Raw genomic sequence first — 18080 nt, 5'->3', positions numbered from 1 at the left:
GTGAAGTTCCTACCAAAATGCAGTACCTAAACGTACTTTATTGTACTCTAATACATTTCCCAAAGTTTCAGCTCGATATTTTATTTACAAAAAAAGTTCTTGAGTTCAAAATAACATTCAGTGAACTGAAAAACTGTGATCGGTAATATAGGTATTTAGCTGTGTCAGATGCCCTTAAAATCATATGAAATCTTTTCATTTCATTTAAAATCCTATGAATCCCTAAAAAATTTTTAAATTCCTTGAAATACTTTGAAACTTTGTAAATACAGCCCAAAATAGCATGAAATCTTTTTAATCTTACGAAATCATTTTTTAAATCTCATGAAATTTATTCAGGGGCGTATTATTATTTATAAATTTGTTTCTTGAAATGCCATTTATTTTTTCGGAAATTTTAAAATATCCTATATTATTTTAGATTATTTAAAATTATTTAAATCCTATGCAATCCGTAGAAATCCCATAAAATTTCATTCAATTTATTTTTATTTATTTTATTTATTATCTTTGAATTCCGTAAAAGTGTTTGAAATCTCGTTCAATGCCTTGAAATTAAAAAAAAAAAAACTCTTTAAAATAATTTGAAATCCATTCAAATTTTCAAAATCTCACAAATTTGGTGAATTCCAAGTAATCCTACAAATCTTTTAAATCTGTTGAAATTCATTGAAATCTATTTAAAAAACCTTCAATTCTGTTGAAATCTTCTGAAATAAAAAACCCTTAAATATTTTTAAATTCCTTGAAATACTTTGAAATCTTAAAAATACTATCAAAATTCCTTGAAATCTTATGAAATTATTTTGAATTTTTTCGAAATTTGTGAACTTCTTGAAATTTGCTACAATCCAATGAAATTCCTTGCAATCCCATGAAAATTTTCGGAACCTTGTAAAATATAGTATATTATTTAAAATTCTTTCAAATTGTTTAAATCTCAATTCACCCGTAGAAATTTAATTTGATTTATTTACTCCTAAGCTTTTTACAGAAATCCGCTGAAATCCCTTGAGATCATTTTAATATAATTGATATCCTGGATATTCTAGGAAATTCTTCGATATTCCGTAAAAATTTAGGATTAAAATAAAACCCGGAGTTTTTTAAAATCATTTGAGATCCATTCAAATTTATTAAATTACGTAAAATGTACAAAAATCGAGTAGAATTCCGTAAAACATCTTGAAATCTGTCATATCAATTGAAATATATTTTAAAAACCCTTGAAATCCGTTAAAATCAACTGAAATCTATTGAAAATCATCGAATTCTGCTGAAATCATCTACAATCTCTGGAAAACTATCCAATTTTTATAGATTCCATAAAAGCTAAAGAAATTCCTTTAAAATCTTAGGGAACCTTTTCATGTCTTTCAAAATCCTATGAATCTCTCAAATATTTTCAAATTTCTTGAAATACCTTAAAATTGAATAAATAACGTGAAATCATCCAAATCTGTTTAATCTTACGAAATCAATTGAAATTCCCTCGAAATTTGTAAATCTATTGAAATTTGCTAAAATCCAAAAATATTTTTTGAAATTCCCAGCAATCCTTAGAAATTCCGTAAAATTCCATTTGCTTTATTTACTCTCTAAAGTTTCCTACTGTTTTCAACATCCTTTAAAATTTTCTGAAATCTAAGGAAATTCTTTGATATACCGTAAAAATATTTAAAGTCTCGATAAATTTCTTGGAAATTTCAAAATACCTTTAAAAATAATTAAATTCATTATTGGGAATGGTTAAACGATCAAAATTCAAACTAGAAAGAATAGGTTATATTACTTTGAGAACGTAACGAGAATAAGAATATTAACGAGAATATAACCGAAAAATAAATTCTCTGAGAATTGATGAGAATCTCAGAATTTATTTTAATTAATAGGAAATTGAATTTTTTTGTTAAATTTTCGGTTGAAAATTCAACTCTCTTTTTGTTAGTTTGTCTTTTTTATTTTAAAGTTTACCTGCTTTAGCAGAAATTAAATCTTGTTTTTTTTTTTTTATAAAAATGCAGCTGTTTGGTTAGAAATTAAGCCATTATACGATTTTTCTGAAAACTTAATTATTTCGTAGGAAATTTACTTTTTGTTTAAAATTTGTATTTTCGTGTTGAACAATGAACTGAAATATTTTCTGGATGAAAGTTTCATTCATAAAAAAATTTTTTTATAACAAATTTATCTGTTTTAGTACAAAATTGATCTTTTTTGAATAAAAATGCAACTATTTAGTAAAGAATTGAACTGTTTTGTTACAAAATCATCCTTTTTGGTTGAAAAAATTCGTCTCTTTGAATCCAAAATTCAATTTTCTTTGTATAAACTAATTTTTTTGTAAGAAAAATTCAATTTTTGATGTTACTGAGTTAACTGGAATCTTTTTTTGATGAAAACGCAGCTTTTTTGATAAAAATGCAACTATTTTCTAGAGAATTCAACAATTTTGTTAAAAAGTCATCCTTTTGGGTTAAAAATTTGTCTTTTTTGTTTGAAAATTCAATTTTTTTGGTAGAAAATTATTCCTTTTTAAAAAATGCATAGTTTGATCGTGAAAATTCGATTAAAATCTTTTTCAACAGAAAATTCAACTTTTTTTTTTTAATTTATCTTTTTGATTTAAAACTTCATCGGTTATAGAAGAAATTTCATTTTTTTGTAAATTAATCTTTTTAAATTAAAAATTCAACTACTTCGGTCAAAGTTAAACTACGTTGTGAATCTTTTTTTTATTGAAGACTTATGTCTGATTGAAAATTTAACTGTTTAGTGGAAAACACTTCTTTTTTTGTTTGTTTAGAATTCATTTTTTAACAGAAAATGGAACTTTTCCATTTTTTAAGATTGATATTTTTTAGTTAAAAATTCGCGTTTTTTTGTTTGTAAACAATGATTTTTTAGTTTGAAATTTCTTTTTTTTTGTGTAAAAATGCATCAATTTCGTGGAAAATTAATTTTTTGTTGAACATTCATATTTTTTGTTTAAAAATTAAATTTTTGTAAAGAAAATTTATTTTCTGGATTGAAGGTTCAATAATTTAGATAAATTTTGATTTATTTTTTCAGGGAAAAATCTATCATTGTTGGAAATTTGTCTGTTTGGTTTTAAAATTCTTTTCTTTTTTTGTATAATTTTCATTATTTTTTTATTAAAATATAAACTATGAGACTTTTTCGTTGGCACTTTGTCTTGTTAGATTGAATATTCAACTATTATGTTCAAAATTAAATTATTTTGTTGAAAATTCCAATATTTGTTAAAGAGTTATGTTTTAAAGTAGAAAAAACTTTTTTGTTTGTTTGAAATAAATTAATACATTTGAAAAATTTTAATTTGTACATAAAACACTGCAATCCAATTCTTTTTTTTTAGTTTAAAGTACTTATTGGATGATAAAAATAACTCTTTATCGGAAACAAAAGTGTTTTAGATGGAATTTACATATTATACAGAGAAAACCCACACTTTTTGACAGAAACATTTTTAAAAAAACAATTATTGTTCTCTTTATTCTGATTTTCAAAATATTATATATATATTTACTATTTAAAAATCTGATCTAAAAGTTAGATGGGAATTCGTATTTAAATTCCAGTCGTCTATTATTTGTATTCTTTTAATTTCTTTAAAAGTCCAAATAATTTCTCAAATATTATTAAATTCTTGAAAATACCTTGAAATTTTATAAATACTGTAAAAATCCTCAGAAATCTTTTAAATGTTACGAAATCATTTGAAGTTCTTTAAAAATTGATCAATTTCTTGAAATACGCTAAACTTTTTCAAATCAACTGCAAATTTATAAATCTTAAAAGACCTTGGAAATTCTATAAAATCTCGAATGTCTAGTAAAATCCTTCTAAATTACTTGGAATACTTCGAAATCCCGTTATCCATTTTTCCGATGGGCGATATGTTATTTTAGTAAATCTAGCGAACAAGTTAGCAAACACGTGGAAAGCAAAAGTGAAAAATTATCTAGAAATTTTAGGAACAGTAATATTTTTTTAAAAATTTAGTATCAAAATAGTTGCATCGTTAAAAAAAGTGTCCGAAATTAAAAAAATTAATTTAATTAATTTAAAAAATTAAAATTTACTGCATTGGAATTCTTTTTTTTTCAAATTTTTTTAACTTTAAAGAGTCAAAATATGCATTTTAAAAATAAAAAACATCAAAAATTGAATGCTAGTAACTTAGAAGTTTCAAAATTTAAAAGAATTTTTTAATATAAAATAAACAAAATTTCATCGTTTCCATATAAAAACCATTTTAAATTGATTTTCTAGATACTAAAAAACGTACATAATTTAATGTTTCTTATTTAAACAAATATTAATTTAAATTCTTTTAATTGAAAAGAGTTCAGATCTAAACGCTTTGGACTGAAACCCGTTTTTAATTTAAAAGTTTTAATTTTAATAAGAATTTCAGAAATTAAAAGCGCCAAAAAAATTGAAATGCTTTGAACAAAAACCAATAAAATTGCCTAGAAAAGGAAAAAAATGATAAATATTATGAAAATAATTGAAGATTTATTCTTCAAATTGTCGTTGATAATATTAAAATAAACTTACAACTGTCGAGATCTTCTTCGATCTCAAAGAGGCACGAACTAGGCAAAGATATTCCGTGGGAGTTGGCAAAGGTGGCCTCCCTTTCCGGGGTACTGGCTTATTGTGTCCATTAACTGCAAAATAAAAATACATAAAACATACAAAGATACGCTATTTTTTCATAAACTTTTAAGAAAAACAGCATTTTCAACAATTTTTCAAAGATGGATCAATAATTTTATAAATCATTGAACAGATATAAACCCAAACACAAATTATTCGCAAAATCATTGGTACAAAAAAAAAAAGAAAACAATTGGAAATAAAATTTAATAAAAATTAAAGTATAAAATTTAATTTTGTTTAACATAGAAGTTATTAATTTCCGTCAATTATTTAATATCGAGGGACTAATCAATCAAATTTGGAGTACACATCAGATATTGAGATTTCAAAGATTTCTAAATATTACACCAAATTTCAGAAAATTTCGGGACTTTGAAAAGTTTAAAAAAATTTTTTAACTTTTCCGCAGTATTTCGAAATATTTCAAGCGGGACTAAAGAGTTGTAAAATATTTTAAAAGATTTCCTCAAAATATCTTTAAATTTTAATCGATTTATGAAGACTTTCAGATATTTCGAAAGATTTTTAAAGATTAAAATTTTTTTCAATGTATTTCAAAATATTTCAGGGCACATCGGAATATTTTAAAAGGTTTCAATTTTAAGGATTCTTGAAATATTTCAAAAGATTTCACAGCATTTCTAAAATGATTGCAAGTAACTTTAAATTATTTCAAGGGATTTCACAGATTTTCTAAGGATTTCAGGAGATTTCACATGATTTTTATGAATTTCAACTCATTTTAGAAAACTTTAAGGCATTTGTAGAGCTTTAAAATATTTCAAGGGATTTCAAGAGATTTCAACTTATTTTTAAATATTTCGAAGGAATTGACAGTTTTTAAAAATCATTTTGAGGAATTTCAGAGGATTTCTAGGAATTGTAAAATATTTTTAAAAAATTCAGTATGATTCAGAATTCGAAGTAATTTCGAGAGGATTAAAAGATTATGAGATATTTCAAATAATTAAAAAAAAAAAAAAAGCGATTTCACGGGCTTTCGCAAAATTTTCCACTTATCATGATGGAATAATATTTTTTCGAAGTTTTTCAATTTATTTGATATTATTTACGGGATTTTATGAGGTGTCAAATAAATTTATAAGATTTCATGATATTATAGAAGATTTCGAGGCATTTTAAGAAATGTTGAAACGTTTACGAGGTAAACCATTAAAAAAAATTTTTAAACATATACAGTTTTGTGACTATTGAAAGTACTACGTTAAAATCAATTTAAACAGATTCAGATACCTAACTTTTCGAATAAAAATATTGCATTTACAAAAATATAGATTAATTTATAACAAAATAGTTGTATTTTCAACGGGAAAGATTAATTTTATACCAAAAACTACGATTTTTCAAAAAAATACATTATTTCTCGACAAAACGATTGTATTTGCAAATAAAAAAGATAAATTTTCAACTAAAATAATGAATGTTTAACACAAGAGCTAAACTTTTAAACAAGTAGTATTGTTTTCAACCAAAAAGATGTAAAAAAAAATATAACCAAAAATTATGAGTATTTTACTGGATTGCTTAAATTTTGTACCAAAGATTAAATTTTCAAACAAAAATATTAATTTTCTACAAAAATGACGATTTTTCAACAAAATAGTTGAATTTGAAACTAAAATATACAAATTTTAAGTCAGGAAAATGAATTTTCAACTAAAAAAAAGAACCTTTAACTAGAATAGTTGAATTTTGAACCAAAAACATGAAATTCCAACAAAGAAAATTATTTTGCAACAAAAAAACAAAAAATTAAAAAAATAGTTAGAGTTTCAACTAATACAGTTTAATTGCCTGTAAAAAAATTAACTTTCAGCCAAAAAAAACAGAGATTTCAACTAAATAGCACATTTTTCAACCAGATTTGAATTTTAAATGAAAATAATAAATCTCAAAGCAAAAAAAAATAGTTTTTAATAAAAGAGTTTAACTGTCAACTAATTTATTGAATTTTAATTTCAAAAAAAGGTGAATTCTGAACGAAAAATGAAGCTGATATTGCAAACAAAAAAGATTTTAATTTTAAATAAAAAAATACGAGTTTTCAACATGACTTGGATTTTCAATTAAGAAATATTTTTTATTCAAGAAAGAAAAAATTGCACAAAAAAACTGTGGAATTATCAAGCAAAACGATGATTTTTCCACCAAGAAGATTAATTTTCTACCAAAAAGAACGAATTTTCAACAAAATACGTGCATTTTCAGACAGATACTTGAATTTTGAACTAAATTAACTTTTAAACTTAAAAAAATTAATTATATAATAAAAAATAATAATTATGACAAATTTAAGCTTGAAATTGAGAAATACTAATATTACAGATTATGGGAGCAATACAATGAAGAAATAACTGAAATAATGTGTTCTGCACGATTTTTGAGATCTATATTGACAAAATATTTATATGAATCGGTCACAAATTAAAGAATCACCAAGCATTCATAAATTGAAATAATTACTCCCAAGATCAAAAAAGAAGTAGAAAATGTTCCGAATTTCAGGAAAACAAATTGAGAATAAATAATTCAAAGAAATTTCATAAGTATATCCCTCATTTTACTTACACCTTTTGATGGTCAATGACACAGCACCGGAAAGTCGTGATTTTTCGAAAAGACGTGTTAGCTCGACTAAAAACTGAATAAATTTTGATTAGAAAATTAATTTCCTAACTTGTAGATCATTATTTCACAATTATTTACCGCATCGTTTTCCAGTAAAACCATTACGATGGTAGCATATGTCTGTCCTCTCAACGTCAAATAAAAACTGTTTTGAGGTTAGAGCATGCCACCTGACTCGAATTGACACCTATGCCGCCTACGCATACGCTGTCAAATCGAAGAGAGTTATTCCACTGAAAATCATCGGGGATTGGCTAAACGAAGAGAATTGGAGATCGTTTATTGGTCGAGAGACAAAAGGGGAAAAGCTAGGCTCCAAATTCAAAAAAAAAGAAAAACGATCTCAAAAATAAACTTTATTTAAAGAATTTTTGGATAGAAAGTGAATTATTAAGAAGTTGAAATCATTACTATAATAAGAACTGATTAAAAATTTAATTACATTGTAAAAATATTAATTCTTCCATGTCTGAAAACACAAAAATAAAACTTTTTCTTACATATTACGGCATTTCTTCAAAATATTTTTAACTTTCGATCCATTTTTTCTGTATTTTAATATTTATTATAAAATACCAATTTTATGCTTATATATATATACATATACGACTCGAGAATTTTTTATTTCCTCAATCCTCGTTCTGCAGACTGCAGTGCAGAGTGCAGATTATTACAGAATTGCAGAAACGGTAAATCTGGCAGGAACAGACATCCGGAAATTGCAAATTAAAATTGCATTCCAGGGACTGCAACTAAATATTTTGCACTTCGACTGGTAACTATAAAACACAATAATTTATAGGGTAATATTTATAATACTTAATCAACTAAATTGGATAGATTGCAAGACTTTTAGTATCAAAGCCGTAACTTAACCTTAATTTTTGCTTCAGTATTTTCGGAGAATCTCTATGAATTACGGAATTTCAAAAGCAATTTAAATAATATACTCGTTTTATATGTGTTTGATTATAACTTTGAGTAATGTGTCTCGGCATTTTGGTGTTTTAAATGAGGAATTTTATACTTCAATTGTATAATTGAAATCATGTTTCCTAACCTCAAAATTTAGTAAATGCAAAGTCTCGATTGTTATGATTGTTATATATTTTCATTTATTTTTTTAAGTGTAAATTGTTATTTATTGATAAGATATTATTAATTATATCATTAAATTTTATCATCAGTCTGTCATCAAAATTCATTAAATATTTTCCAAAAGGGACGAATTTTCTATAAAAAAGATTATTTTTTCAACCCGAAAATGCGAATATTTTCCACAAAAAATTACTTTTAAACTCAATAGTTGAATTCTCGACTAAATACAAGAATTTTCTATCAATAATAATAATTTTCTACCAAAAAGGACCAATTTTAAACTAAAACGATGAATCTTCGACTCAAAAAATGACTTCATCAAGTTTGAACAAAGTACTTGCCTTTTCAACCAAAAAATTAATCGTCAACCAGTTATATTTTTAACTTCAAAGTATTAAAGATTATCCGAAAGAGACAATTTTTTTGCAGAAAGGAATTTGAAACCCGAAAATGTAAATTTTTTACAAAAAAATTACTTTTCAACTTAATAATTGTCTACAAAAAAATACCAATTTTCAACTAAAATGATTAATCTTCAACAAAAACTAAGTAGTTACGTTTTAAAAAAAAATTAATCGTCAACGAAAAATGTAATAGCTGATATTTTCATCCAAAGATATTTTTATTTTAAATAAAAAACAATTTAATTCATCGAACAAAAACAAATTATCAACAAAATAATTGAATTTCAACTAATTCAACTAATATGTTAAAAATAAATGTATTTTTTTTAACTCCTCTTTTTCGATAAAAGACAAATTCTCTTGGTTTAAAATTAAAATGCTTGGTATAAAATATATGTATTTTATTCAAAAATCTTCTTTTTGCATAGGAAATCAATTCTTTTTGGTTAAAAACGAAGCGGATTGGTTGAAAATTAACCTGTTGTAATTGAGGATTCAAGTTCGTGTTTGTCGAAATACCAAAAATTACATTTTTTCTTGAAAATTCATGTTTGAAAATTGAAAATACAACCTCTTGGATGAAGATTGAAATAATTTCTTGAAAGTTCTTTTTTTGTTGTTGAAAATTGATCATCTCAGGTTGAAAATTCAACTAATTTATAGAAAATTCTTCTTTTCAGTTTTGAAAACTCTACATTTTGTTATAAGATTAAATTATTTAGTACAAAATTTGATTTTTTTATTGAAAATTAATTTACATGAACAAAAATGTATGTACACTATTTTCGCTTAACAATTGATCTTTTTTAGTTTAAGAATTTAATTATTTATTTTAAAATGTCTACAAACGATCAAAATGTATAGTATAAATTAATGAAATAAAATTTAGACAACATCACATCCATTATTCAACATATTTGTTGAGAATTCATCATTTTGGTTGAAATTTCAGCTTTTTTTTAAAAGCTCACGTTTTTGTCTTAAAATTCCAAATTTTGGACCTTTAAAGAAAAGTAATGAAGTAGTGGCATTAGCAGACAATTGTGAGCATAGTCTTTAGTGTCCTGTTATTCGAAATCGTAGCAAAATAGGTTAGTGAGTTCAAGGCCTCGATGTCGAATATCATGATCATTGCCATTTCACAGATGAAAATCGGGGTCCTTCGCATGATTCGTGTAATGTAAATTACAAAACCTCACATGTAATAAATATTGTCAATAAAAGTGATGTGTCCAAGGTTTCTAAATGTTTTGTGAGAACTGACCAAAAATCTCGCGAATTATTAAGTCATTAAATTTTAAGACTAACCGAAATTTGAAGACGTTCAAATGAAATGTAAGTATTTGCAAAAAAAGAAAACCTTTTTCCAGATGAAAAAATGTCTACGACCCTCTCGAACGAGGCACAGCTGCGTTACATCATCGAGTGGTTCCAAGAATGGTCAGAAATGCAGCGGGGTGACTTCCTGGCTATTTTGCTCGAGCGATGCAGTCCCCCAGGTCTAGTAAACGGTCTCCTCTCAGGAATCGAAGGCCTCTGCAGCAAAGATGACTTGGATCGTCCTCCAAGTTTATTCCAATGTCGCATCAAACTCTTTCGCGAATGGAGTCAAAATTGGTCTCAGCAACAAAAGGACTCCCTGATCTCCTCCATCAAAAACATGGATCCTAAATTCGCTGAACAATACGACCAGAGGTTATCCGAAGGCACCGAAGACGAGGACGAGACTGAGAGCAATTAACTCAAAAAGGTATATCAAAATGCTATGGCAATTTATAACCCTGAGAACGTAATTGAAATTGCGAACTTCTCACAAGGAGAGGATTTTTTTTTTAATCGAGAAAGACTGGAATATTGCTCGATATCATTTTTATATATTTCTACAATAGTCTGACTCTAGAGAATCATTGTTAAAAAATTCTACAACTAACTTTCGTTCAGTCGCAGTTCGAAAAAAGTAGATCTTACTTTTGCAACTTATATTTTATACATTTTTTCAGGAAATTGTTAATTTTATAATGGCCATCCTTGTTTAAGAAAAAATGTGGATCTCGGCGAAATTTTTAAAAATGATTTATTGTAATAATTGTAGAAATATCAGAGCTGCAGAATTCGTACTACATTCCAATTATGTAATTTTGTAAGTGATCGTTTTGTGTAAACTTTTCTAGTCTACGAAACATTCCATTTTGTAAAATTCGAATCATCATTCGACGTTTATCAATTCTTAAGTGAAAAAGTAATTAAATTCCTTTGTAATCTTTTAAATTTATGTAAGTGGCTTCAAATTCTTTTAAAATCGTTCAAATTCTTTTAAAATTGTTCAAATTCTTTTAAATTCGTTTGAATTTGGAAAGACTCAATAAATTGAGAGAAATTCAGAGAATTCAGAACACTTTAGTGAGTTTACAAGATTTCAAGGAATTCGGAATATATCCGGGAATTCAGAGGGATTTATATTTCAAGCGAATTTAAAAGAGTTTAAAAGTATTTCTATGAAATTCGAAAGAATTTGAAAGAATACAGAATTCCAAGAACTCAAAAGAATTCAAAGGAAAACAAAAAAATGTAACTAACCTACAGTGAATAATTAAACCAGACCTCGGGCTCACTTTTAGAGATCAAAAATAGTGTACATAGTTTCAACATTTTAAAAAAATATTGTCAAAAATTTTTCCAGTATTAAAAATTAATTTTAATGTTTATTTAAAATATTTTTCTTCAGTCTATAAATGATCAAAATATCTATTTATTTATTGCAGGCTTCACAGTTCTTCCCCATTTTGTTGAAAATTGCCGTATTTTATTGAAAATTAGTCTTATTTGCAAGAAAATAAATTCTTTGGTTCAAAATACAATTGTTTAGTTGAAAATTAATCTTTTTTTAGATGAGGATTCTATTAATTTCTTAAAAATTAGTTTTTGTTGGTTCGATCCACCTTTTTTTAAATTTTAAATTAAAATCTTTTTTTTTTAAATATCAACTATTACATTGTTTATAGAAAATTCATATTTTCAGATAAACAATGCAACTAGTTTGTTGAAAGTTGACCTGTTTTTAAAAAGTTCTGTTTTTTTGTATAATATTTCTAATTTTAGCCTAAAGTTCGTTTTTATTGTTATATATTTTTTTTTTTTAATTCAACTGAAGTTGGTTGTAAAACAAATTTTTTGCTGTAAATTCATATCCTGAGCTTGAAAGTGCAACTGTTTTATAAAAAAAATAGTCTTTTTGACATGAAAATTTCACAATTTGGTATAAAATTCAACTATTAGGTAAAAGATTAAACTTTTTTGTACAAAATCCGTTGTTTTTTTAATAAAAATTAATCCTCAGTGAAAAATTGATCTTTTTTAGCTTGAAAATTTAACTATTTAGTTCAAAATTATGTAGGAACGAAAAAAATATAGACAAAAAATTAATCAAATAAAATTGAGACTAACATCACATTTATTGTTCAAAATGTTTAGCTGCAAAATTAGGTAATTTTCTAAAAATTTGGATTTTCTCGTAGAAAATTGAACTATTTGGTTAAAACTTTACTTATTTAAAAAAAATCATCTTTTCGGACAGAAAATTAATCATTTTAGTTGAAAATTGAACTATTTAGTAAAAAAATATATGTACTTGATTTACAATTTGTATTTTTTGATAGAAAATCATTTTGTTGTTAAAAATGCAATTTATGGTTGAAAATTAAACTGTTTTAATTTAGGGTTCAAATATTTGGTTAAAAATCCATATTTTTTGGTTATATTCAAATGTTTTTTAACATTAATTAAACAAATTTCGTGGTTAAATTACCAAAAATTACATTTTTGTTGAAAATTAGTATTTTCAGGTTAAAAATTCAACTATTTGGTAGAAAGTTGAACTACTTTATTAAAAACTAATGTTTTTGTTTGTAGATTCATTATTTTAGTTCAAAATTGATCTCGTTATTGGAAAATTGTATTATTTTATTGTAAATTTCCCTTTTCTTTGTTTTAAAATTATTAATCTTTTTTATTTTAGTAGAAAATTAACGTATTTTGTCGAAAATTCTTGTTAATAGTAGAAAATAAATCCTCTTGGTTCAAAATTGAATTATTTTGTAGAATATATATGTATGTTGTTAACAATTAGTTATTTTTTGGTAGCAAAATTTTGTTGTTAAAAATTTAGCTTGAGGATGCAAATAGACTGTTGAAAATTCGTCTTTTTTGGTTGTATTCAACTGTTTTTAATTTAAAACGAAAATCTTTTTTTGGTTTAAATATCATATATTACATTTTTTGGTAAAAACTCAACTGTTTTGTAGAGAGTTCGTTTGTTCGGCTTGAAAATTTGGAGCCAATTAGCGAAGAAGTTCAAAAATATTTTTCAAGAAAAAGTGAAGAAATAGTGAAATTAGCAGAAATTTTTAAGAAAATAGAGTCTTGATGTATTTTTTTTTTTTTTGCTAAATCGTAGAAAAATAGTTTCGTACCTAAAAAAAGTATCAAATAGTGTGAATAGTGTAGTGAGTTCAAGGCCTGGATGCCGAATATCGTGATCATTGTCATTTCACAGCTGAAAATTGAGGTTCTGCGCACGATGCGTGTAATGTAAATTATAAAACCTCAAATGTAATAAATAATGTTAAAAGTGCGGTGAGTCCGAGGCCTGTACAACCTACAGTGAATAATGATTAATTAAAAATAGTTATAGTATTTACAAAATTAATTTCATTTGATCAATAGGTAAGGCCAAACACATGTTAATAAATTAAACTTATAATTAATTATTTTATATATGTTTATGCTCTAAATTAATAATTATCTGATATAGAAAAATTTATCGACTGTAGGGAGGTTTCCCCTATACTCTCCGATAGAGGTTCTTTTCACATTAAAATATAGAAATATCCGTACTTTAAAAATTCTTTAGTCAAACATTATCATCATGTCATTTCATTTTTACATTATTTAAATTTCATTCTTTTAAATTGGAGAGTAAGGAAGAAGACATTTTAATTTCAATATCATGTTTATTCAGAATTCTTGTAAAAGTGACCGTCTTTAACGGACTTGGAATAATCGTTGATTTACTGCTTTGCACGTATATAATTAACGAGTCAAAGACTTCTAAAAAACTTGAGTATACTTTTTACTTAAGTATAATTCAGACAATTTCATGCTCTTGTACATACACACAACCCAAATTCTTGCGAAGAAAATTCGTTAAAAGTGCCAAAATTCGTAAGCCATTCCGGAAAAGGGAAAGTCCCTCGTCAGAATTTTATTAAAACAAAAGAAGTATTTAGTTTTGTTTTAATCAATACATCAAAGGCGAAAATCTTTTTCAGCTTCATATTCTGAGAGAAAATTTGAAAGCTAATATATAGAATTGACTTCAAATTAAATAAATAGTGAACTGCCTTTGATAAATTGTTTTTCGATTCGGCCTATGAATAATTTCTGCACTCAAGACTAACATCCGTAAAATCATTCCTTTTTTGGTGACTGACTACTTGTAGGAAAAGACGTAGGAAGACTTAATTTCGAAAAGGTTGAAAATGTTCAACGAAGCCTATTTAAAAATTAATTTTATTGTTGCCTGGAGCCTTAGATAGATGATTATTTCTACTAATAACTTATTCGCTATTAGCGTTGTTTACTTCACGCAGAATGTATCACAGCCCGTAACAAATACATCAGTGTCAATGCTGTAGTATATTTGTTTGAAAGCGAATGTTACTTTGTTACGATATAATATAAATATTGTCTTTTAATTATAAATTATTGTTAAGATGCGCTTACCGGAAATGAAAATTCTCGAGACATGTCTAGCTCTCCAACGCGAATCCTCACGAGTGTAAATGCGCAGAAAATAAATTACATTTAAATAAACTCTAGTCTTCTACTCTGTACAACTTCTGCCTCTGGACTTTTCGATTAAATGCGACAGGATAACAAAAAAAAATTGGATTAAAAGCGGTATTGGATGGACAGTTTGGAAATTAAGGGAATTGAGAGAGTTTCACGATTTTAGTTCTGGCGTTTAAGATCCTTGAGTTTGTTGAAGCCATTTGGTACAGATGGACTTTATTGCGTTTTGACCCAATCGGTCAGCCTCTTTTAGAATTCGACGAATGTCTTGAGCTCTCGTGTGTTTCACTGCGAGAAGATACGCGGCTTTGAGCTGTTTGCTTTCTACGTAGGAACTTATCTGTCGAAATTAAATTCATTATTAGTTTGTAAATATTTACGTCTTTTACCAATTTTTTAAGATTTCACCAAGGTTGCAGTGATTTTGAAGATTTCGCAACAATTTCAATAATCTCAAAGATTTCAATGATTGCACAACGACTTCAAAGATTTCATCAATTTTTAAGATTTCAACATTTAAATATTATACAAAGGGTGTTTTAAAATTGTAGACATTTTATAAATTTATGCTTTGTCATATTATTTCTTTTCCTATTTGAGAAATGTAATAATCTGAATAGATTGGTGAAGAATCAACCACAAACAAAAAAAGATCTCAATTATTTCACAAAAATATACAACGATTTGAAACATTTAAAAAATTCTACCGATTTAAATAATTCCATTACAATTTCAAGCATTTCAATTTTTTTTTAATTTCTAGGATTTCAAAAAGTTTCACAAAGAATTAAATTATTTTACATAAATTTCAATAAATTTCAATCATTTCAAATATTACGTTTGAACATTAAGTAGTAATATTAATATTATTTAAAAATGATCTAAGATTTCAAAATATTTCATAAAGATTTCCATGATTTCACAAAGATTTACTGAGATTTCAAAGATTGGACAACGAGTTGACATATTTCACGAAGAGTTCAAACATTTCGAAGGTTTCACAACGATTTTAAATATTTCAAAGGATTAAAAAATTAAAATTCACAATGATTTTACAAAGAAAACATTCCAAAATGTTTACAAATTTCTACGATCTCAAAATATTTCCTAAAGATTTCAATGATTTCGAAGATTTTACCAATTTATAAGATTTCAAAATCAAACGTTTCAAAATTTTTACAAGATTCTAAAATTTCAAATATTTCACAAACAGTTCAAACATTTCAAAATGTTTACAACGACTTGAAACATTTCCTAAGATTCCACAACAATTCCAAACATTTAAAAAAATGTTTAAATTCCAAATAGTTCACAAAGAGTTTGAACATTTCAAAGATTATACCAATGGTTAAGATTGCAAAAGATCTAAATGATTTCAAAACAATTTCAAAATTTTTTTGTCATGATTTCACCAGTTTCTAAGATTTTAAAATATTTCACGAGAGTTTCAATGATTTCACAACCATTTCAAACGTTTCAAAAATTTTAGAAATTTCAGAAATTTCAAATATTTCACAAAGAGTTCAAACGTTTCGAAGGTTTTACAAAGATTTTAAATATTTCAAAGCTTAAAAAAGATTTTACAATGATCTCAATTGGTTTAAAACTAAAACATTTCAAAAATTTTACGAATTTCTACGATCTCAAAATATTTCAAATATTTCAAAGATTTTACCAATTTCTAAGATTTCAAAATTTTTCACGAAAATTTCAATGATTCAACAACGATTTCAAACACTTCAAAAATTTTACAAATTTTTGAAATTTCAAATATTTCACAAAAAATTTAAACATTACAAAGATTATATTAATGTCTAAGATTGCAAAAGATTTAAATGATTTCAAAACAATTTCAATTTTTTTCATGATTTTACTCATTTCTAAGATTTCAATTATTTCACAAAGATTTCAGAAATATTTCAAAGATTTCAATGACTTCAAACATTTTACATATTTCTAAATTTTTCAAAAAATTGTAAAATTTTTGAAATTTCAAATATTTCACAAAGAATTTAAAAATTACAAAGATTATATTAATGTCTAAGATTGCAAAAGATCTAAATGATTTCAAAACAATTTCAAATTTTTTCATGATTTTACTCATTTCTAAGATTTCAAAAGAATTTACAAAGATTTCAATTATTTCACAAAGATTTCAGAAATATTTCAAAGATTTCAATGGCTTCAAATATTTCAAACATTTTACCTATTTCTAAGATTTCAAACATTTCACAAAATTTGTGAAATTTTTGAAATTTCAAATATTTCACAAAAAGTATAAACATCATAAAGATTATATTAATGTCTAAGATTGCAAAAGATCTAAATGATTTAAAAACAATTTCAATTTTTTTTTCATGATTTTACTCATTTCTAAGATTTCAAAAGAGTTTACAAAGATTTCAGAAATATTTCAAAGATTTCAATGACTTCAAATATTTCAAACATTTGACCTATTTCTAAATTTTTCCAAAAAATTGTAAAATTTTTGAAATTTCAAATATTTCACAAAAAGTGTAAACATTCTAATGATTATATTAATGTCTAAGATTGCAAAAGATCTAAATGATTTCAAAACAATTTCAAATTTTTTTCATGATTTTACTCATTTCTAAGATTTAAAAAGATTTTACAAAGATTTCAATGACTTCAAATATTTCAAACATTTTACCCATTTCTAAGATTTCAAACATTTCACAAAATTTGTAAAATTTTTGAAATTTCAAATATTTCACAAAAAGTGTAAACATTCTAATGATTATATTAATGTCTAAGATTGCAAAAGATCTAAATGATTTCAAAACAATTTCAAATTTTTTTTCATGATTTTACTCATTTCTAAGATTTAAAAAGAATTTACAAAGATTTCAATTATTTCACAAAGATTTCAGAAATATTTCAAAGATTTCAATGGCTTCAAATATTTCAAACATTTTACGTATTTCTAAGATTTCAAACATTTCACAAAATTTGTGAAATTTCAAATATTTCACAAAAAGTGTAAACATCATAAAGATTATATTAATGTCTAAGATTGCAAAAGATCTAAATGATTTAAAAACAATTTCAATTTTTTTTTCATGATTTTACTCATTTCTAAGATTTTAAAAGAATTTACAAAGATTTCAGAAATATTTCAAAGATTTCAATGACTTCAAATATTTCAAACATTTGACCTATTTCTAAATTTTTGAAATTTCAAATATTTCACGAAGAGTTTAAACATTATAAATATTATATTAATGTCTAAGATTGCAAAAGATCTAAATGATTTCAAAACAATTTCAATTTTTTTTCATGATTTTACTCATTTCTAAGATTTCAAAAGAATTTACAAAGATTTCAATTATTTCACAAAGATTTCAGAAATATTTCAAAGATTTCAATGGC

At 24.9% G+C, this 18080-nt stretch overlaps 3 protein-coding genes across 3 annotated transcripts in view; 1 reads left to right on the top strand and 2 right to left on the bottom strand.

The window, feature by feature from the left end:
* Nucleotides 1-7534, bottom strand: part of LOC117173439 (signal recognition particle 14 kDa protein) — a 13439-nt gene extending 5905 nt beyond the window's left edge. The window contains exons 1-3 of the mRNA XM_033362007.1: nucleotides 7417-7534; nucleotides 7279-7351; nucleotides 4585-4697 (exon numbers count right to left, since the gene is read on the bottom strand). Of these exons, the coding sequence (XP_033217898.1) occupies nucleotides 4585-4697; nucleotides 7279-7351; nucleotides 7417-7440 (210 nt within the window). The 5' untranslated portion in view covers nucleotides 7441-7534. The remainder of the gene's footprint in view (nucleotides 1-4584; nucleotides 4698-7278; nucleotides 7352-7416) is intronic.
* A 407-nt stretch (nucleotides 7535-7941) lies between these two features.
* LOC117172742 (uncharacterized protein C14orf119) lies at nucleotides 7942-11583 on the top strand. The gene is made up of 2 exons (XM_033360926.1): nucleotides 7942-8113; nucleotides 10211-11583. Exon 2 carries the CDS (start codon nucleotides 10219-10221, stop codon nucleotides 10579-10581), a length of 363 nt encoding a protein of 120 aa, XP_033216817.1. The 5' UTR covers nucleotides 7942-8113; nucleotides 10211-10218; the 3' UTR covers nucleotides 10582-11583.
* Nucleotides 11584-13835: 2252 nt separating this feature from the next.
* LOC117172341 (zinc finger FYVE domain-containing protein 26 homolog) overlaps nucleotides 13836-18080 on the bottom strand; it is a 58909-nt gene continuing 54664 nt past the window's right edge. The window contains exon 10 of the mRNA XM_033360150.1: nucleotides 13836-15030. Coding sequence (XP_033216041.1) covers nucleotides 14863-15030 — 168 coding nt within the window. The 3' untranslated portion in view covers nucleotides 13836-14862. The remainder of the gene's footprint in view (nucleotides 15031-18080) is intronic.

Source organism: Belonocnema kinseyi, chromosome 5 (assembly GCF_010883055.1).
Source record: "Belonocnema kinseyi isolate 2016_QV_RU_SX_M_011 chromosome 5, B_treatae_v1, whole genome shotgun sequence".
NCBI lineage: Eukaryota > Metazoa > Arthropoda > Insecta > Hymenoptera > Cynipidae > Belonocnema > Belonocnema kinseyi.
This window is presented reverse-complemented; position numbering and strand designations above follow the sequence as displayed.

Excerpts from the sequence above, each read along its gene's own strand:
- LOC117172742 (XM_033360926.1), top strand. The coding sequence starts at position 10,219 with ATGTCTACGACCCTCTCGAACGAGGCACAGCTGCGTTACATCATCGAG.